The sequence below is a fragment of the Lactuca sativa genome, chromosome 2, assembly GCF_002870075.4.
Source record: "Lactuca sativa cultivar Salinas chromosome 2, Lsat_Salinas_v11, whole genome shotgun sequence".
Lineage (NCBI taxonomy): Eukaryota > Viridiplantae > Streptophyta > Magnoliopsida > Asterales > Asteraceae > Lactuca > Lactuca sativa.
Genome location: NC_056624.2, coordinates 181,172,112 through 181,193,980, shown reverse-complemented (window position 1 = coordinate 181,193,980; position 21,869 = coordinate 181,172,112). Strand labels below are relative to the sequence as shown.

The 21,869-nt window shown below is 34.4% G+C and overlaps 4 protein-coding genes across 5 annotated transcripts; all 4 read left to right on the top strand.

Moving 5' to 3' along the window:
- Window positions 1-1,655: 1,655 nt before the first annotated feature.
- On the top strand, window positions 1,656-3,303 carry LOC111876736 (WPP domain-interacting tail-anchored protein 1). The gene is made up of 2 exons (XM_042899298.2): window positions 1,656-2,243; window positions 2,340-3,303. Exons 1-2 carry the CDS (start codon window positions 1,682-1,684, stop codon window positions 2,945-2,947), a joined length of 1,170 nt encoding a protein of 389 aa, XP_042755232.1. The 5' UTR covers window positions 1,656-1,681; the 3' UTR covers window positions 2,948-3,303.
- An 873-nt stretch (window positions 3,304-4,176) lies between these two features.
- Window positions 4,177-7,492, top strand: LOC111876657 (WPP domain-interacting tail-anchored protein 1). Of its 2 annotated transcripts, XM_023873211.3 has the most exons (5): window positions 4,252-4,330; window positions 4,912-4,979; window positions 5,352-6,857; window positions 6,950-7,090; window positions 7,176-7,492. In XM_023873211.3, the coding sequence occupies exons 3-5, from the start codon at window positions 5,385-5,387 to the stop codon at window positions 7,344-7,346; spliced, it is 1,785 nt and encodes a 594-aa protein (XP_023728979.1). In that variant the 5' UTR covers window positions 4,252-4,330; window positions 4,912-4,979; window positions 5,352-5,384; the 3' UTR covers window positions 7,347-7,492. The 2 variants fall into 2 exon arrangements, with proteins under 2 accessions (XP_023728978.1, XP_023728979.1); XM_023873210.3 differs by lacking the exon at window positions 4,912-4,979 and having other exon boundaries at window positions 4,177-4,330.
- Window positions 7,493-10,931: 3,439 nt separating this feature from the next.
- Window positions 10,932-13,711, top strand: LOC111876658 (probable galacturonosyltransferase 9). The gene is made up of 3 exons (XM_023873212.3): window positions 10,932-11,438; window positions 11,940-13,160; window positions 13,281-13,711. Exons 1-3 carry the CDS (start codon window positions 11,268-11,270, stop codon window positions 13,554-13,556), a joined length of 1,668 nt encoding a protein of 555 aa, XP_023728980.1. The 5' UTR covers window positions 10,932-11,267; the 3' UTR covers window positions 13,557-13,711.
- Window positions 13,712-16,806: 3,095 nt separating this feature from the next.
- LOC111876659 (6-phosphogluconate dehydrogenase, decarboxylating 2) lies at window positions 16,807-19,743 on the top strand. The gene is made up of 2 exons (XM_023873213.3): window positions 16,807-16,967; window positions 18,051-19,743. Exon 2 carries the CDS (start codon window positions 18,059-18,061, stop codon window positions 19,523-19,525), a length of 1,467 nt encoding a protein of 488 aa, XP_023728981.1. The 5' UTR covers window positions 16,807-16,967; window positions 18,051-18,058; the 3' UTR covers window positions 19,526-19,743.
- Window positions 19,744-21,869: the final 2,126 nt, after the last annotated feature.

Here is a 21,869-nt window from a genome sequence, read left to right as displayed (position 1 = left end):
AAAACTTAAAAAAAAAACTTTTGACGATACAAACATGACATTTTTAACAAATTTATAAATAAAGATTTATTACAATAATAGTCGTTGAATTTGTTTATATAAATATGAAAAAAAATCATAATATATTCTTATATTTTTTTGCCAAATTTTGTAAAACATTATTTAATACAATATCGTCAATTTCTCGAGAAAATATTTATGGTACGTTTTTAATGGATTTAATTGAAAAAATCGAAGTTTATTTCCATCAATTTATGTATCAAATTCTTTGATCACTAATTATAATGGTTAATTATAATTTTGCAACAAAAGTTGTTGGTTTTTATCAAATATATATGCTAATTCATACCATTTTTAATTTTATTTTTTATACAATAATACATAAAAGTTGATCTAGATTCGTTAATTATTTATAACAAAATCATAAAAATATTAAAAAAATCACTTTGAAGTTTAAAAAAATAAGTTTATTTAGATTTCAGTTTATTTTAGTAGCCCGCAGATGTTAAACCGTCTTTTTTTTTTCAGACTGCAGACGTTTGATCCACCTCTTCTACTGCAGAGGTCTACAGATGTGGTCCAGACTGCAGACATTTTGTCTCAGAAAAAATAAACAGCACTTAAATGATATTGACTTTCATTGTAAAATTGTCCATAAATAGATACTTTATTTAACTTTTGGAAAATCTAAGAGTCATTATTGTAAATGTTAAAAAAGGAGGGAAACGTTGAAAAGGAAACAGATCCGCGCCTATGCCTATGAATGCCAAAGGCGTGAAATGAAATCTGTGATCCCAAAAAACCAATCTCTCCTTCCATAATCCATAACATATCTGATTTGGGTACGTTGATTCTGGATTCAAATTCACGATTGCATGTTTCCGTTGGTCAGATATTTATCTTCTTCCTAAATTGATGTGTTCTATATCTGATGTTACCTAATTTACGACGAAATTTCATTTTCTAGAACACGAAAGAATCAATAAAGAAAACAGGATCAGAACTGCAAATCATAAAGCAAAAGCGTTCTCCTGCTTCCTTAACCGATAATTTTCTGGATTTGGTATGTAGATTTTGGATTTAAATCCACGAATGGCTGATTTTCGTTTTTGTTTTCGTTTTCTTCCTAATTTTATGTGTTCTATCTGATTGTACCAAATTCACGGTGTAGTTTTATCGTTCTGAACCTTCATTTCATAGAGTTACGGATGAAATTTTTGAGGCTGCTTCTGTTTGTACAGTTGATATCGTGTTTTTTTATTTCATATTCTCATATCAGAGGAATTACTTGAATTCGTACCAAAACGTTTTTTCTCGATCTTAGGTTTTCCATTTTTAGGCTAATTTTGGGTCGAGAAAGTATATCATTACGTGAATGTAGAAGTGGTCAAGAAACCCATTTTTTCTAATTTTGCATGTGCATGATCCCTTTGTGATTCGTTTATGGTTTCAATTAGTCTGTTTTAAGTTTTTAGTTGCTCAAGTTTCTCCATTCCCACAAACGACTTTGTACAAAACATAACAGTTGCATTATATACGTAATTTCATGATATACATGCTCATCCCTCTAACAATGGTATTGCTTGTACAATCTACACATGGCTCTAGAAGTAATAACATACACTCTTCCTTTTTCCCTTCTATCAGGTGTGTGTGTTGATCTGATCTCTTACATCTCAAGATGGATATGCACTTTGGTTATGAGCCATCTTCTGCTGCTGGATCGGTCTACTCTTGTAGGCCAGAATCCGAATTCTTTAAAACCATATCCAGAAGGAGTTCATCAATTGCAGATACATTTCAGGAGTTAGAAAGTGTTGGAGAGGTTGTAACAAGATTCGAACTTGATATGGCATGTGTCTGTGAGAAACTTGCCAACTTGAACTTACTCTTGATGCATATGGAAACTCTAAAAAGCGACTTTGAAGCGTTTGTATCCGATACAAATCAAAACCAAAGTGACATGGAAGTCAAAGCACTGGAATTTGACTTCTTATATGGGTTTCTGAATTCCGAAGTGACTGTATTAGAGAACCACATATCTGATTTTCAGATGGAAAAAACTAACATGCAGGATTTTGTCTCCTCAAGCAAAATGTTAGGAGAATCTTCCATGGAAACAGAAGATATGTTGAATGATTCAGAAAAATCATTGCAACAAGCATTGGATCAGCTCTCAGAATTAAAGACACGAGCTGGCATGTTTGAGAAAACTGTGTCAAGATTTGCTGGAGGAGGACCCCGTAAGTTACATTAGTACTAATATTAATCCTTGTTTTCTTGAAATTAAATGTTACTAATTGGGATTTTGATTTCTTTAATGGGTTTTCACCTTTCAGGTGCAGACAAGGATGATTCAGTGGAGATAAACAACAATGATCTTCCTGAACTGAAAGACAAAATGAATGTCCAGACTGTGGAACATCAAAGACATATCTTGAGAATGCTTGAAAAATCTTTGGAAAGAGAACTGGAATCTGAGAAAAGGGCATCTGAGTTGGCTCAAATTGAAGAAGCTTTGACAATGAGGTTGCAAGCTACAGAACAAGAAGTTCTTTTAGCTGAAGAAGAAACTCTACTCACATTGGAAAAGTTGTATAGCGCTGATCACACATCTGAGATCCTAATGTCAATCACTAAAGAACTGATGAGTAAGATGAAGAAAGATTCAGGCTTTCAAAATCAAGAAACTGCTGTGGTTAAAGATATGAAAGAACGAGTTATGAAGGCTGAACAAAGGGCTGAAAAGGCTGAATTGAAATGTAGCAATGAGGTGAAAGCTTCATTTGAGAAGGTGGTTTTACTTGAGAAAAAACTGAAAGAGGCTAAGATTAAGCTAAAACTTAGTAAATCCAGGAGAGATAGTTTTGAGGATGTGGATCCGATGGTGGTGATGATGCAGGTGGGAGTGACGGAAGATTATTATACACTCCCAAGATTTCATTGAAATATATACTTTCAAGCTCTGTGTGTGTGTGTGTGTATAAAATCTTTGCATTTTCTTGAAACATAGGCAAAATTTCAAGATTATGATAGTTATTATCAGAACCCTGTTGAAGTTTTCTGGGATTTAGAGTCTTTTGTTCATAAAATTGGGAGACGTGAAAGGCCAAATTTTGCCTTTTGGAGCTTTTTGAAGCAAGAACTTGTAATATCTTTGTGTTTGTGAAATTGAAATAAAGGTTGATGTTGTATGTTGAGGGAAAAAAAAGGTTAAAAAGATAAACCGAAAGTTTTATAATAGCAAATGTGATTAAGGGTGTGTGGATGTAAGCTTTGAAATTATTGATAAACACAATTTGATGTTACATTTGGTCAAAACTTTAAAACCAAATGATGTGATATAATTGTTAATTGATATGAACATGTTTTGAACGTTTTAGCGAGCCGTTGTAAAGCGGTTGTTTTGGCATAATAAATTTCTACTTTGCATCCTTTTGGCTTTTTGAGTAAAGTAAAGGAACCTCTTTAGTTGTAAAGGTAACATTCCAACCCCCATAATATTAGCAAAAGAGCATAAAAGGACTGATTTTTGGATTCATTTGCACAATGCCACATAAAACCATTATAATTTGGTCATTTTTACGGTCTAACAAATATTTTTTATTTTAGTTGAAAGCTACCTATTTTAAAAGAAAATTTTACAAAGACAACTATGACCCCTCATTTTTTGTTTAATAGGTGTTAAAAGTTAAAACTGACATGAATTCTGATTAAACTACATAGAATTATATATAATTCCTAAAATAACATCCAACTTTCTAAAATGAGCTTTGATTTACCTAAATGGTATGTGTATAATCTGTTAAACCGACAAATGAGAAACCATTTTAAGAAGTATGGTGTTATTTCATAAAGTGCATATGATGTCATGTAAGTAAATAAGAAGTCATGTTAGTTTTAAAGCTTGCTAAACCGAGAATAAGAGATCACAACGGTTGTAGTGAAAATCTCTTTCAAAAAAGGTGTCTTGCATTGATCGAAATAATATATAGTGATTAAAATGAAAACTTGATCAGACATAGTTTCTTTTATGTATATTGAGCTTTTGAGATTTGAAAGTTAACACCATTATGAGAGCAAAGTAACTCAAGTACTAAATGAAATGGCCTTCATCATAAGAATATTCGGTTTCAGTGGATGTTTCGTAGTTTTCTAAAACCTCAAGGCAATTTCTGTAATTATCGTAGAAAGTGGGGAACGGGTGGGTTTCTTCAATAAGGCAAACGGGATCACTAAACAGTGAATGAACAGAGGAGCGAATCGGAACTGCAAATCATAAAGCAAAAGCGTTCTCCTGCTTCCTTAACCGTATTATTTTCTGGATTAGGTATGTAGATTTTGGATTTAATTTCACGAATTACAGATTTTCGTTTTCATCTTCTTTCTAATTTGATGTGTTCTATCTGATTGTACCAAATTCACGATGTAATTTTATTGTTCAAAACTTCCTTAGAGTTATGGATGAACTTTTTGAGGCGGCTTCTGTTTGTGTAGTTGACATCATGTTTTTATCTCATATACTCACATCTGAGAAATTACTTGAATTCATATCAATTTTTTTTTTTCTCGATCTTAGGTTTTCCGTTTGTGGTCGAGAAAGTATCATTACGTGAATGTAGAAGTGGTCAAGAATCCCATGTTTTCTAATTTTGCATGCGCATGATCCGTTTGTGTTTCGTTTATGGTTGCATTTAGTCTGTTTTATGTTTTTAGTTGCTCAAGTCTCCCCATTCCTAAAAAAGAGCTGCACCTTGAATATCAGTTTAGCAAACCTCGCACCTTTGAGATGAAAAAATAGGGTTTTCTTGAATAGTTAACACCATCAATATACACTATTTAGTATGTAGTTCAATGTGATTAGCTATATTATTGATCACATATTTAGATGTAGCTCTTTCTTTTTGGTAGATGGATTAATTATGTGCAATTATGAAACTGGATGCAGAATAGTCATGGCACTTTGTTCCTTATTACTGGTAAAAATCTTTCCATCTTTCCTTATTACTGGTAAAGTTGTATGGAATTATCTAGATGAAGCAAAGAGTTGTGAAGCATAGTCTAGCATAAACATCTTTTAGTCCTATCAATGTAGGGAAATGGTGGATACGTTATACCTGGAGTCAATAAAAACCTTAAATGCTTAAATTCTGCTCTCTTTAGGATATTAGGTCATATGGTCTAGTAGACATAAGATAATGGTTGTATTATGCTATTAGTTGTGTAGTACAGGTGCCACCCGTGTTGACCGCTGTAAGGATTGTATTGTATGCAAAATCTAAGCTCATTATTTTTATATATTTGTGGTAAGAAGTATAACATTTCCTCTTCTTCTCTTTCTTCTTTATCAGGTTCTGGATTGAGGTAACAACTGGAAGCTTAAAATGGATGCCATCAGCAACTATGATGATGAATCATCAGAGTTCAATAAAAGCAGCATATCTTTAATGACTTCTTCTGGCGATGATAGTGTTCAAGACTCTGAAAGCCCTGTAGAGATTATAAAGAGATTTGAAGTGGAAATAGCATATATTTGTGAGAAGCTGGCCAACTTAAACTTACTGTCGATGCGTGTGGAAACTAAAGAAAATGCCTTTGAGGCCCTTCTTTCTGAAATGGACCCTGTTTTGGTTGTCAATGCACTAGAAATTGATCTTTTATCTGGGCTTTTGGATTCAGAGGTAAGAGTACTAGAGAAACACATATCTGATCTTCAGATAGAGAAAGCTAATGTAATGGAGTTTCTATCTTCACGCAAACCCTTTGGAGAAGAAGAACCTCTCATGAGGATGGAAGACATGTTGAATGGTTCTGGAAGAACATTGGAGCAATCACTGGAGCAGATTTTAGAAATAAAAATACGATCTGCCAACTTTCAGAGGAACTTGTTAAGATTTGGTGGAGAGAATGAAAACACAGAGTCCTTAGAAGACACCGATCTTCTAGAACTTCAGGAGAAAATGAAACTGCAAAATGTGGAACATCAGAGGCATATTTTAAGGATGCTTGAGAAATCTTGGGAGAGAGAAATGGATTTGGAGAAGAGGGTGAGCGAGTTAAATGAAATAAAAGAATCTCTGACAAAAAGGCTGCAGTTGTCAGAACAAGAAGTTGTTTATGCTCATGAGGAAGCTGAAATGACCTTAGAGAAGTTCTACGAGGCAAATTACAAATCTGACCTCCTTATGGAAAAATCTAAAGAGTTATTAAATGACATCAAGATGTTACAGTTCAATCTCAAAGGTTCATTTCATCGAGAAGCTGAATTAAGAAATAGTTTGGTGAAACTCAAAGAACAAACTAAAGAAACTGAGCTTCACCAGGTTAATGAGAAAGCATCCATGGAAATTACACTTAAAGAATTGAGAGAAAAAGTTACCGAAGCAGAAAAAAAGGCTGTGAATGCTGAAACAAAGTCTCGGTTGTTAACAGAGACATGTGAAGAACTCAAGGATGCTAATGAGAGAGTTGTTTCACTTGAGAAAGAAGTAAATGATATTAACATTAAGTTACAGCATGTGGAGGCATGTTATGAAGCTAGTCAAGAGGAAAAAATCATGCTGCATTCGACAATTAAAGACATGGATAATGTAATTGAAGACCTGAAGGAAAAGGTTTTGAAAAGTCAAAATGAGACCGATAGTGTTGAGGACAAGTGTATCTTCTTGTCTGAGACAAACACAGACTTGAAAAAGGAACTTAGTTTTGCTAAAAGTAGGATTAAAAGCTTAGAGGAATCTTTGCACCAAATGGAGGAATCCAAGAAGGCAACTGCTAAAGACATAAGTCTTCGTACAAAGTTGATAACAGATCTTGTTATGCAAATGGCACTTGAAAGAGAACGCCTTCAAAAGCAGGTTTCTAATATTACAAACTTTTTCATGCTATTGAAAAACTTAAACCCAACCCTTTTATGGTTTTATCTTAATGGTATTATGTATGTATGCAGATATCTTCGTTGAAGCAAGAGAACAAAATCTTGGTAAAAAAACGTGTAAAGAAAACCGAAGGAGATCCTACTGTAAAAGGTAGCCATGGTGATAAAGTTAACACTACAGAAAACAAAGATTTCCTATCAACCAATATCCAGGTACCTTTTCTTTTAAGTCGTTTGTTAAGCTTATTAAGTAAAAAAAAGTGGTGATTACTTATTCATGGAGTATTCCACTTTTCAGACAGAAAAGGAACATGAGGAGAGTGTAATGGGCCCCACAATGTCTGAATCAGAGCCATATATTGCAAGAAACATAGATGCATGGCAGCTTAAACCAAAACAGTACCTGTTAGCAGCCATCATCCTAATCATTTCTGTGTACTGGGGACTTCAATTCTCACTTCTCACATAGATCATATGTAAAGAATATGCTCATAGAAAGGTTTAATAAGTTTGTAATTTTTTTTGCTTTAGGGTTTGTTACGACTGTGTGTTGTGGAGCTGATTATTGGTAATAGCCAGTTTTTAATATTTGGATAAATGGATTCTGTTTTTTAATTTTCATATTATTTGAAGGTCAAATAATTAGTTTCATGTCTTGAAGAGGTGGCATATTTACCTTCTTCTTAATTTTACCTAATTTGAAATACATTTATTCCCATTTCATAACATTATCTTTCCTTTTCTCCTAAGATGAATTTTTCCTGTCGTATATATGTTAGTTCCATGAGTAACTTACAAAGCATAACTAATTTGTTTAATTATAACCATAAAAAGGCAAAAACATAGCAATCATTATCTGCTGTAGTGAAACATGATGATGGTAATAAATTTGGGGTTCTCTAGGTTTTCTCACATTTGCTCTAGAGATTTTTTTTTTGTGTGTTTGTGTGTAGGTGGAACTATATAAACAAACAGCTCAAACAATAAACTAGAGCAAAAAAAAGTTTGTTACGGGTTAAAGTTGCAACCAATTTTTTTGGTTTTTGAAGTCCCGAAACCAAAACTAACAGTTTTTTGGTTTTGCACTTTTGCTCACCCCTACTTTTCAACATTGTATATACACATTTGATTAAATGCAATTGCAAGTGAGTTCATGTAATGCCATTGTGTTTTGAGGTTGGCCTTAGTTCTTATAATTTTGAATATGTTGTTACTTTTGCAACGTAGTAATCCATTGCCATAATCCTTTATCAAGTTGTTAGCTTCCGGTAATGTTGTTGAAATATGTAGCAAGGCTTTTGCCAACAATATATATATATATATATATATATATATATATATATATATATATATATATATATATATATATATATATATATATATATATATATATATATATATATTGTTCCAGTAGGTTTTTTAAGTTTTGATCAGTTGGTGGGGGTTTCTTTTGGTGTTGGTTTCGTTCTGGATTGGGATTAGGGTATGTAGTTTATTTTGGTGTTGACTGTGTTTTTGGATTTAGATTAGGGTATGTATTTGGGATGGATTAAGGTATGCATGTTATGGAGGATTGTCTGAGTTTTCGGGATCATAGGAAAATAATATATTTCTATAGTAATTTGGATTCATGATTCTTGTATAGGACAGTTGTGTGCAAATGTGAATAGAGATAGAATATAATTGGTAGCTGTTCATGATAATATTATAGATTGCCTCAGGGCCGGCTCAACAAATTTGAGGGCTCTAAGCGAATCAAAAATTTGGAGCCCTTTGATATTACTATACTTAGCTATAAACCCTCTTCCTTTTTCCAGACTTAGTATCGGCAATAATAAACTAAAAATTTGGGGGCCTTTCACATTACTATACACAGTCCATGTTGAATGTATAAGCAAGACTAAGGGTAGTTTTGTCAATGATCTTTAAAGATAGTTATTTATGACAGTTTTTTGGTGGTTAATCATCACCCACCATTGTGTTGGTTCAAAAGTTGTCATGTACTATATATTGTTGGCTACAAACTACAGAGTTATCAATATTAGGTCGATTGCAAAGAAACAAAGTTCTCTATTACAGTATATCCAAGTTTTGTTAATTCAAGGGAAATCTACCAGAAAATACAGATAGAACATGGAACTTGGAATAAATAGTTTATTACCGTTTATGGAGTTTGGGGAATGCATGCTTCAATGGAGACAGAAGAAACCTGAAACCATATGCAGTGGAGAAGGAAGAAATTGTAAGTGTATGCAGTTGTGCGGCACAACTTGTGCTGTGAATCAGAACTCAGAAGATTAGAAGAAGATTAAGCAGATCAGCAGAGCAGACGATGACGGATTGAGGGCGCAAACACAGAAATCGTATGCAATGGAACTATGGAAGAAGAAACGTCATTTTTTTAACGGTTTGCCTTAGCCGATTAGGGATATAATACATATACCCCTTGGTTTGTGGGGCCCTCTTGATGTGGGGGCCCTAAGCCCTAACTTTGATTTACTATGCATTAAGCCGGCCCTGAATTGCCTTATATGACTTCCATATTTGATATTTTGTGAATAACTCTATAGATATTCATGTCAAATGGACACACAGCCTTTTGCAAATTGTAACATTCTAATTAAAAATAAATTGAAAAATTGATCTTTATGGTTTAACAAAAAGTGCAGTTTGAGTCCATTTTTGTTTTGTCGCATGGCCAATCCAAAATTGGTCCTTCAAAAATTTAAATGTACTTAAAAAGACTATTTTGCCTTTGTGATATTCTTTTTAATATTTTTATTTACTTAAAAAATTTTATAATTAAAAAAACAAAAAGAAAATAAAACCCCTAAAAACCTATCACACCGACCCCTTTCTCTTTTAATATACCAACATCATATTCTCTCTCTCTCTCTCTCTCTCTCTCTCTCTCTCTCTCTCTTCCTATTGTGGTTACCGTAAATATCTCATCCAAACACCACCGTCATCGGAGTCGCCCCTATTTATCAACTCGTACCACCGGAGCACTAATATCTTGCTGGAGCACCACCAAATCACCACCAATACCGACCTTCGCCACCACCTTCCACCCATTGTTTCGTGTGCTGCTCTTTTTAACCTCCCTTTATTTCCGCTTTCTAGATACGTCGCCACTTAGATAAGGGAAAACCCTAACACTATGGTTCCAGAGCTCAGCCCAAACACCGATATGAACCTCCCTCTCCCCCACTATTTGAGTTCCTCAATTGATGGGCCAACCAGCCACCAGCATCCACTTAAGGCGAACCCTAGCACCGTCGTCAGATTTGTTTTCACCTTGGTCATATCGTCTGAGAAATAGAGAGAGTTCGCGGGAGGTGGAGATATGCTCCTCGGAGGAGGTGGATGTCGATTTTTGTATATCTATTTGTCGGAGGAGGTGGACGGCGGTGGATCTTAATAGATCTGAATAGATGTAGGTGGTGGTGGATCTATACAGAGTTATATTTGATAAGATGTGACCGACGGAGGCCGACAATGGCCAATGGTAAATGACGATGACAGACAATAGTGCTCTTGCAACACTAAAGGGAGTTGGATTGGGGTTAAAGAGTAGGGTGTGGGTAAGGTGAGGTTAATAAGGGATGGTTAGATTATTTTTTTCTTTTTTGTTTTTTAATCTGCTAAATAATAAAGAAAATAGAAAAGAAAATTAAAAAGACAAAATAGTCTTTCAAGTGCATTTATTTTTGTAGGGCTAAGTCTATATTATATCTAAAAGAGAAATTAAATATCCTCTTACTTTTGTTCCTATAAATTCTCCTATCCAATTAAATGATGATATATGTCATATTAGTATACTAAAATATCATTAAATGATATTTTAGTATACTAATATGACATATATCATCATTTAATTGGATAGGAGGATTTGTATGCACAAAAGATAAAAGAATATTTAATTTCTCTATTTAAAAATTTGGACCTGGTGTGCAAACACATTTTAAAAAGTAACTTTTATAAACCCTAAGACTATACCTTTTAAAAATACCATAGGATCCAAATTTGCAATTTACTCTTCTAACTACACCTAAATTGTAAGACTTTAGGGGAAAGAATTACAGTTATCTCAAAAAGGGAAGCAAAAAGTGAAAATGTCAAAAACACCACTCTGTTTCATCTCACCAAATGGCCCCACCACACCAGAAAACCAACCAACAACGGCGGGATCGGAACACCGTCCGTCGCCTTCGCCATCGCTGTCGCTGTCACTGTTACTTTCCTCGCCGGAGATTCCAACTATCACATCTACCCTCCTTCTTATCAGATCTCATCATGAAGATTCGATGCTTGTTCTTAATCTTTCTTAACTGATACAATTTGGTAGAAAAGTGTTTTTGGTGGTTGCTTACAGCTTTTGGTAAAAGTTATGGCGGTTGTGGTACGGAGCGGCAGAGGTGGTGGAGGATCTGCGTCTTCCTCCGCCCCTCGCAACTTCGTTTCTTACCGGATCTTCGTCTCTGCTATGTTTACTCTCCTTTTCTTCGCCACCGCCTCCGTCCTTTTCTCTTCCCACCCCGCACATTTCTCTGACAATTCTGTAACTCTCTCTCTCTCTCTCTCTCTCTCACTCTCTCTCTCTCTCACACACACACACAGAATTCGCAACCTAGTACCTATAGTATTATTGTGATTTAATAATGCAGCATTTTATTGTGGTTCTTGTTATGCAAATCTAATCTCTATTATGTTCCATGGATGCATCATTTAAGATCTGAATTTTAAAATTGAAATGGTAAATCCTTAGTTCCTGAGCCGTTACTTGTAATTTTGTTAAATTTATGAGCAATTAAGGTCCGTTTCTGCACCACACACTTTTACAAACTTTTAATCTGAAGTTCCTGTTGGCTGTTGATAGAAGTTAATTATCCAGAAGCACAAAATCTGTGCGTTAATCTATGATAGAAAATAATGCAATCGAAGTTACCATTGGTTGAGGATTACTTTAAAATCATTAATCGTGATAGTGTGCTTTAAGACGTAGGAATAAAGGAATTGGTTTTTGAAGCTCCTTTAATTGGTTTTGATTGAAATCTTTCAGGGGATGCAAACAACTGGGCGAGCATACATGCAGAGGACCTTTCTAGCTTTGAAATCGGATCCATTAAAGACTAGGTTAGATTTGATGCATAAGCAAGCAAATGATCATATTGTGCTTGTGAATGCATATGCTGCATACGCAAGGAAGCTTAAGCTGGAGATATCCAAACAGCTTAAGATGTTTGAGGATCTGGCACAAAACTTCTCTGACTTGAGTACGAAACCAACATATCATACTGCATTGTTCGAGACGAATGAGCCATTAGATGAAGAAGTCTTGAGACAGTTTGAGAAGGAGGTCAAGGATAAAGTCAAGGTTGCTAGGCTGATAATAGCTGACACAAAGGAATCATACGACAATCAGTTGAAAATTCAGAAGTTAAAAGACACGATATTTGCAGTTCAAGATTTGCTAACTAAAGCCAAGAAGAATGGTGCATTTGCTAGCTTAATTGCTGCAAAATCAACTCCAAAGAGTTTGCATTGTCTTGCAATGCGCTTAATGGGGGATCGAATTGCAAATCCAGAAAAATATAGAGATGAGGAGCCTAAACCTGAGTTTGAGGACCCGTTACTGTATCATTATGCAATCTTTTCAGATAATGTGATTGCAGTCTCTGTTGTGGTTAACTCAACTGTAAAGAATGCTGAAGAGCCATGGAAACATGTTTTCCATATCGTCACTGATAAAATGAATCTTGCTGCAATGACGGTTTGGTTTAAAAAGAAGCCAGTAGAAAGGGGTGCTTTTGTGGAGGTGAAAACAGTTGAAGGATATACATTCTTGAACTCCTCATATGTCCCTGTTCTGAGACAAATGGAGTCTGCAAATTCACAGAATCTCTACTTTGGAGCAACAAGAGATGCCAACAACAACATTAGGAACCAAAAGCATGTGTCAATGTTGAATCACCTTAGGTTTTACTTGCCAGAGATGTACCCGAAGCTGCATAGGATATTGCTTTTAGATGATGATGTTGTGGTTCAAAAAGATTTGACTGCATTGTGGAAACTTGACATGGATGGGAAGGTGAATGGTGCTGTTGAGACCTGCTTTGGATCGTTTCATAGATATGCTCATTATTTGAACTTTTCACACCCTTCGATTAGGGAAAAGTTCAATCCAAAAGCATGTGCTTGGGCTTTTGGCTTGAATATATTTGATCTTGATGCTTGGAGACGTGAAAAATTAACGGATAAATACCATTATTGGCAAGATCTGGTATGTCTCCTTTTGCTTCTGATTACAACTTTACTACTTAGATTGGTATTATGAGTAAAAAGAGTAAACTAGAGGTTGGTATTTGGTGTAAGTTGTGATTTTATTGCTAATGGTTGACAGAATGAAGATGGGGGTTTATGGAATTCGGGAATGCTGCCACCTGGACTAATAACATTCTACTCAAGAACAAAATCATTGGAGAAAAAATGGCATGTTCGTGGTCTTGGGTACAACCCGAGTATAAGCATGGATGAGATTAATGCTGCTGCAGTCATTCATTTCAATGGGAACATGAAACCTTGGCTTGATATTGCCATGAATCAGTTCAAGCATCTTTGGACTAAATATGTCGATAGAGAAATGGATTATGTGCAGTTATGCAACTTTGGTCTATAACTATAACTATTAAACAGATTCAAACTTTAACTAACTAAGGCCTGTGTCTGTCCAGTTTTGGTAATTTTGTTACAACTTGTTAATAGCTATGGCCTATGGGCTTATTACTCATGTGCTTATTACTTACTTCAACCAACATAAACTTCTTTCTTAAATGCCTCTTTTGTACAATTTGTCCTCAATGCCCAATGCACATGAAATAATTTGGGTTTCAACCAGTATTTCTTTTGCTGTCCATTTACATTAAATCAAAATCTCTCAATTTAACTTCTTATAAATGCTGAATGTCAAGTTATCCGAAATTCCATAAATTTAAAGTGAAACTTCGCTCTTTGGGGTATCATCGGATAGCAGTTATTGATTCTTAGATAGTGTTTGGCACGAGGGAATCGAGTAGGTAATGAAATGGTTGATTCCATTTGGAATAAAAAAAAATATACATATTTGTTTTATCTGATGGAATGAATGGATCATTTTTTGAGGAATGTGATTAAGTCCATTTTTTTTTCAATCCTATCATGGAATTGAATAAAAATTCGCACTTTAACCCATTATTTTTCAATCCTATAATTTTTTTTCATTCCTTTTTTCTTTTCAATCCTATCTATGCAATTTGTAATAACACAATTTAAAAACAAAAAAGTCCATGAATGTAATTAAATATGATTGTATTTTCTAAAATAGCTAGAAAACATCTTTTCTGGTATAATATTATGTGGGTTACGATGAGTTTTATTACGTTCAATTTTTTAATTTTACAAATAATAAAATTAAGTAGTTATAAAGAGTTAAAATTACATAGTTATTGTGTTTTAATATAATATAAAAAAGTTAAAAAAAAATCAACTATAGAACATAGCAGCGGAAAAGTTGATTTGTCCTGTATGTCTTGATTTAAACATGAAATTTAATACATGTTTGACCTGATTTTAACTAGAATTTCAATATCTTGTTGACATTTATTTGAAGTGATGTGTCATTTAATTTTCTTGTCTTTGACTTTGAATATTCTATCAATCTAACATCTCTCCGATTTTATTGTATTATTTTTATATATTAAGATCGGGTACTCAAACGATCACATGTGAAATCCTAATGAGTCTCATATGCCTTTCACATCTGTGCAAATCAAAAGCCAAGTCAATATTTGTCCTTGACACCATGTAACATGCCAAAGCAACGTCATGACTCATGAATATGAACATTAATCATTATAGCAGATCTTGCATTTTAGTTTACATTTCTGAAAAATATCTTATATCTTCATTTTAACTTTAAAAGGGTGTGTAATAATTGTACTTAAATAAACCTTTAACATTTTAATAACTATCATTTGGATCCCAAAATAAATGCGGTGAAACATCTGTGTTTTACACAGATGATACGGACATTTAGATCCACTTTTTCTAGAAGAACAAACAAAAATGCGAATATTTTAGCAAATGTTCCATACGCTGTTCTTTACGTACTTTCAGTTTGCCCCCTCATTTTTCATTACAGTTGCTATTTGCGTCTCATATTAAATTCGATCTTTTTCTCATCGGAAGATTCATTTTACCTGCAAACACATAAATAGACTATATAGTAATTCGTATTTGAGTTGGCCTATAAAAGAATATAACATCTCTATTTAGATAGCTAACATGCATTCTTTGATGATGATAATTATAAAAGTTAATATTTGTTAAATTAGATTAAATTTTAATCATAACATTAAAAAAATCTGAAAACTATGTGTAGGCATTAGGAAACATCACAACAAGTCACTTAAACAATATCTCAAAAAGTATTTTGTCATCTATACATCCAAACAATACATCTTAAAATACATTTTGATTTTGAGTGTCAAAAATATGGTAAACAATAACATCTAGACGCTCTATAAATGGTCTTTTTATTTACACCTTAGTATACTAAACTAAGATATACTAAATAATACCCATAAATGGTATTTTTATTTACACCATATTCTATTTTCAAAATACACTCTTATCTAGAATTTGATTATTTTTTTTTATTGGGAGTCAACTTTTCTTTTCATGTTTTTTAAACTTTTAAAACTTTTCATTGGCACCACCATATAATAATTAGGCGTGAGGGAGTGATTGTGGTAGAGGATGCACTCCTTGCCACCTCAGCTTGGAATACTGACCCATCACTACGGTTTTGGCGTGGTAGAGACCGCAGTGTGGTACTCCAAGGGAGCACTCATCTTTTTCTATTGTCATTCCAATTGACCGTTGAATGGTCAGATTTAGAAAATATGTTTTATTTTTCTTTTTAAACCTTTTAAATTGAGTGTGTCGCAACTCCTTAGGTGTGACATGAAACCACACTTTTGTGGTAATTGCTGACGTGTCACCTATGTGGCACTATGGATTCATGAAGAAGTGTGGCGCACTCCCTTCAGCCTTAGACTAAAGTATACTTACCTTTTTCTAGTCAACCTAACTGATAATTGATTAACTAATTTAACCATTATTATTTATTATGACATGGCATCTACCTAACATATATTGCAAAAATCAATAAATGGGAGAACTCATCATCTTCTTTACTCATCCAAATTCTCTTACCAAAATTACTTTACTATTAATTTTCATAAGTTTCTATAGGTATCATTTGTGAACTAAGCAAAGTAACCCTCCATTTGAGGTGGTTCAACATGTCATTGAGACCATCATATTTAATTATTTATAAATTATAATGGTTTCCAATTCTTGCACTTGGCTTTGGATGTAAGAACATCATGAATTCATGATCTCGCCTCCCTAAATTTACTCAGATCAAATCCCTAACAAGTGCTCACGTTGTCGTTGCCATCATAATATCATATCAACACGTTTGATGCATCCGGACAAATACCCAATCACTTTTCATAAATACAATAATATATAGTGCCTATTGGGGAAACAATTCAAGGACCTAAGTAACACAAATAAAAAGTATTCAATACGTTTTTATTATTTAAATGTTAAATCGACATAAGTTTCTATAAAACTTATCAGTTTTCTTCAATTTCCAGTACAAATATAATTCTAAAAGTCAAGTACTGTGCAACACATCACATGCCTTTATCCATGACAAATTCCGAGATGGGACAAAATTTGTCATTATTAAAAAATATCACATGACATTCACAACTTTTTGAAGAAAACCTAGAAGATGAGGGGGTTAAATGAGAAACATGTTAAAATAGGAGGAGGTAGATGGAAATAGATTAAGAGATCGATGAGCTCACCAACCACCACCACCACCGAGGAGGTCAGAATTGACTCACTTTGAAGCCGCCCCAGAAGAGGACCTCGTTCTCTTTAAATACTCTTCTACTTTCCCAAATTCAGATCGTCTTCATTTTATTTCGATCGTCAATTAACCTGCAGATCCTTTCATCGCGTTCATTCTTAGAAGGTATCAACTTATTTCTGAACTTCTTCTTTCTTAAATTTCCTCCGATTGCTGAAAGTTATTTAGATCCCTTGTTTTTTATCCGCATGTGCATTGATGTTTTTATAGATTGAACATGAATCGTTTCATCTATGGTTTCCCGAACTTGAGGACGTCCAGCGTTAGGAAATTTGGCTTTGAATAGCTATATGTTCAATCTCAAAACCAGCACCTAATTGATTTGATTCATTGCGTTTGAGTTTTCAATTCTTTGATTTTTAGGAAGTAGGAGCTACTAGCTCCCGCTGTGATCTGAAATCTGCAGTAAAACTGGATTTGTGTTTGATTAGTAGTAGCCAGACCCAGACTATATCGGATGTACTTTGATTAGTGAAGCGACCTAAAATTGGCGAGCTGCTCATTGCTGATCTTAGGATTTAAACCGCGTTTATGCATGTTTGTGGATTCTTTTCTTATTTGAGTGATGGCCTCTTTTTTTGGTTGGGGTTCTTGTTTCTGAGCATGGTAGAGATAGGGGAGATTTGGGATTGCTTGATCATTTAGACTTCTCCTCAAATGATTAGAACTACGAAGGATCAATGAAATACCCATGCCCCCTTTATTTGCTGTGCATATTGTTAGCCAATCGTAAAAGCTACTTTTAGCCCCTTTTAGCAAAATATGGTATCAGGATAACAATCATAACATATCATTTTTGCTTTATACAATGAATAAATCTGAAATCATGTTTGATTTGCTAATGTTTATAATAAATCATTCTTTCGGTTTCTGTATCTCCAAGGAGTTCTGATGCACTCATACCTTAATGTATTTGTCCGTCTTGAAAAATTAATCTCTGCCATTTACATCATCTTTCATCTATCCATCTAAGAACTTACCATCTCTTCTAAACACAAAAAACATCACTTTTTATATATATGGGGTGACTTCTATCAGATGACAATTAGTCAAGTAAGCTATATCTCACAAAAAAGCTTCATATTAATGATGTAAACTGCGATCAGTCTCTCTTAAGAAAGAAATCAGTCTTTGCTATTAGATCTGGCTGTTCTTATTTATCTAAGTTGAAATTATGTTTTTTTACAGAAAAAGATATGGCTGATCAAAAGCTAACAAGAATAGGCCTTGCTGGTCTTGCTGTTATGGGTCAAAACCTTGCCCTCAACATTGCAGAAAAAGGGTTCCCAATTTCTGTTTACAATCGTAGTACAAACAAAGTCGATGAAACTGTCGAGCGAGCTAAAAAGGAAGGCAACCTTCCACTTTACGGTTTCCATGACCCCGAATCATTCGTCAATTCCATCCAAAAACCTCGTGTGATCATCATGCTGGTCAAAGCCGGTGCCCCTGTTGACCAAACAATCAAAACCTTATCTCAATACTTGGAAAAAGGTGATTGCATCATCGATGGTGGCAACGAATGGTACGAAAACACCGAAAGAAGAGAAAAAGCCATGGCGGAATTAGGCCTTCTCTACCTCGGAATGGGCGTTTCCGGTGGCGAAGAGGGCGCCAGAAACGGACCATCCATGATGCCTGGTGGCTCAATCGAAGCTTACAAATACATCGAAGACATCGTGCTCAAAGTAGCCGCTCAAGTACCCGACAGTGGTCCATGTGTCACATACATCGGCGAAGGCGGTTCCGGCAATTTCGTCAAAATGGTCCACAACGGAATCGAGTACGGCGACATGCAGCTGATTTCAGAAGCATACGACGTGTTGAAATCCGTTGGGAAACTCTCGAACGAGGAACTACACAAAGTGTTCTCGGAATGGAATCAAGGGGAGCTTCAAAGCTTCTTGATTGAGATCACCGCTGACATCTTTGGAATCAAGGACGACAAGGGAGACGGATATCTAGTCGACAAAGTGTTGGATAAAACAGGCATGAAAGGGACCGGAAAATGGACCGTCCAACAAGCGGCGGATCTATCAATTGCTGCCCCCACAATCGCTGCGTCTCTGGATTCGCGATTCCTGAGCGGATTAAAAGACGAACGTGTCGAAGCTGCTAAGATCTTTAAATCCGGTGGGTTCGGTGATATTTTGGAGACTCAAAATGTGGATAAAGAAAAATTAATAAACGATGTAAGGCAGGCTCTTTATGCTGCTAAGATATGTAGTTACGCACAGGGGATGAATTTGATCCGTGCGAAAAGCATTGAAAAGGGTTGGGGTTTGAAGTTGGGTGAGTTGGCTAGAATCTGGAAAGGTGGGTGTATTATTCGAGCTATATTTTTGGACCGGATCAAACAGGCTTATGATAGAAACTCTGAACTTGCCAACCTGTTGGTGGACCCTGAGTTTGCTAAAGAAATGGTGGAGCGTCAGTCTGCTTGGAGGAGAGTTGTGTGTTTGGCTATTAACTCAGGGATTAGTACTCCTGGTATGTCTTCTAGCCTTGCGTATTTTGATACGTATAGGAGGGAGAGGTTGCCTGCTAATTTGGTGCAAGCTCAAAGAGATTACTTTGGGGCCCACACCTACGAGAGGACTGATGTCCCCGGTTCCTTTCACACCGAGTGGTTCAAACTCGCCAAGCAGATAAAAAAAAACTAGGTTTTTTTCAGGTGAAATCCAGTTTATAATAATAATAATAATAATTTTGTTTCCTCATTCCCAGAAATCCCTTTAGATTTGTCTTGGGTGAGAGAGATTTTTTGTTGTTGTGTTGTTTTGTTTTGTTTTGTTATTATCTCTTGAACCAAAATAATTAATATTATTTGGTATGATTTCTGTAATATTTTACTGCTATTGAAAATTTGTTCACATCTGAACCATTTTGTTATGTGGTACTTGAGGTCATTTCTTCTAGGAGACTATGTCATCAAATGTCCGCTCAAAACTGCCTTCCAATTTTGAACAAAGTTAAACCGATACAATAAGTAAGAGCTTTGTTGAGACCTAAAATATGTTGACTATTGAAACACAGAAAAAGCTTCGCAAACTTGTTGGTTAGTGGACCAGATTTATATAATAAAATGTTTGATGGTTTAGAAAAAAGTTAAAGGTCTATAATTCTATTTGCCACTACTAGTATCCGCGTATAAAGTGACTTTTAGATCAGTGTCTCTACTCTCTCGTGTTGTCACCTGTCGTGCATATTAATTGTATCCGGTATACCTCTATATAAACTTCATGGCGTACTTACAGATGGAGAAACTTCCCTTGGAGATGATCTTTTTTGATTAGTTTACATGTAGGGATGTCAAAAAAACCCAAACCCGAATTAGCCAAATAGGGTTGGGTCTAATAGGGTCTAAAAAGAAAATCGGGTTATTCGGGTTAACCCGACAAACCCGAAAGTTATATAGGGTCAGGTTTCGGGTAGCATTCTTTGTTTTTATTCGGGTACGGCTTAACCCGAATAACCCGATTAGTGGTTTTTTTACACAAACACAATGTACAATAATTAATGTATATGGTACAATCCTTTATGCTTTTAAGATTATCTAGGCTAATATCGCAATCATATACGACATTGCATTACTTGCGCTTTTATATTTTTAAGTTACGCATGTTATATTAAATCAACGATTTACTTGCAAAACCCTTTGAATCGGTTATATCAAATAAAAAAGAAGAATAAAAATTATTAGTATACTAGGTTATAACCCATGGAAACCACGGGAGGTAAGTTAAAAAAAAATTATCCTACCAAAAAAATTAATAACTATAAAAAAGCATTTGATTTTGGATAGTAAATAAGTACAACTTTATTTGATAAATAAAAAATATAATTTTGTTGTCTCCTTTTGAACTTATATGAATTTTGTTGTCTGAAGATGTTAAAGACCAACTTGAAATAAAAACTCAATATCAAATGTTACTTTTAGTTAAGACCATTGTTTCTATGACACGATTATCCAATGATACCATCTGAAGTCTAGTATCATTACATAACCCATTTTTCTGGTTGATATTTCTTTGTAAAGATGTTATAATAATATATCGAGAGTTAAATGATCACATTTCTTAATTAATTACATTTTTTAAATGTATTGTTCAAGTGAAAGCCAAGGGGCAAAAATTTTATGTTAATATAGTCTAGGGACTATAATTGTAACTCACTCTACTAAAACAACTTTATGTGGCAACGAACAGATGAATAGACTAAGGGGGTGTTTGGCTTAGCTTTTAAAAGCTCAAAAGTCCTTTTTGGAAAAGTTACAAAAAATCAGAATTTCCTTACTTTTCCAAAAAGTTCATTTTTCTTGTTTAAAAACTCCAAAAATAACTTTAAAACCAGCTTTGTCAAACATCTTTGCTTTTTTTCTTTTTCAAAAAGCACTTTTGGACTTGAAAAGCTAAGCCAAACACCCCCTAAATAAGAAGGAATAGAAATCTAGCGGTTTGGCCAAATCAACTCGCCGGAGTCAAGCCGCAGGTAATATGATATTGTGGTGAAGTCCTATTATAAATAATTGTTTGAATTTGCGTTTTAAAACAACTTACAGTTTCTTCAGATAAAATGAATTTTCATAACCTAATACCCTAAACTATTCTAACCTTGCGATTTTTTTATTTTTATTTTTTTCAACCTGGGTGCAACTTTGTTTTTGAATAAGGAATGAATAGAGAGCAGAGAAGAAAGATATCTGGATCGAGATAAAAATCTGGAAAAATGGTTTTGAAGAAATAATGGCGTCGTTGCTGAAAGACGTTTTGAAGAAGAGGAATAAAGGTAAAATCAAAAAATTTCGTTCTTTGTAGAAGATGCACAAATAATTGTATGAATAGATTCTAGATTAAGTATTTAATAAATTGTTTAGGTGATTGCATTTGAAAAACGAATTTTGAATTTTTAGTGTTAATGTGTGTAAAATTCAAAATAAAGCATCTGAAATTTTGGTTTTATATTGTATTTCCTGCTTGGTGTTTTATCATGTATTTTGAAATTAAG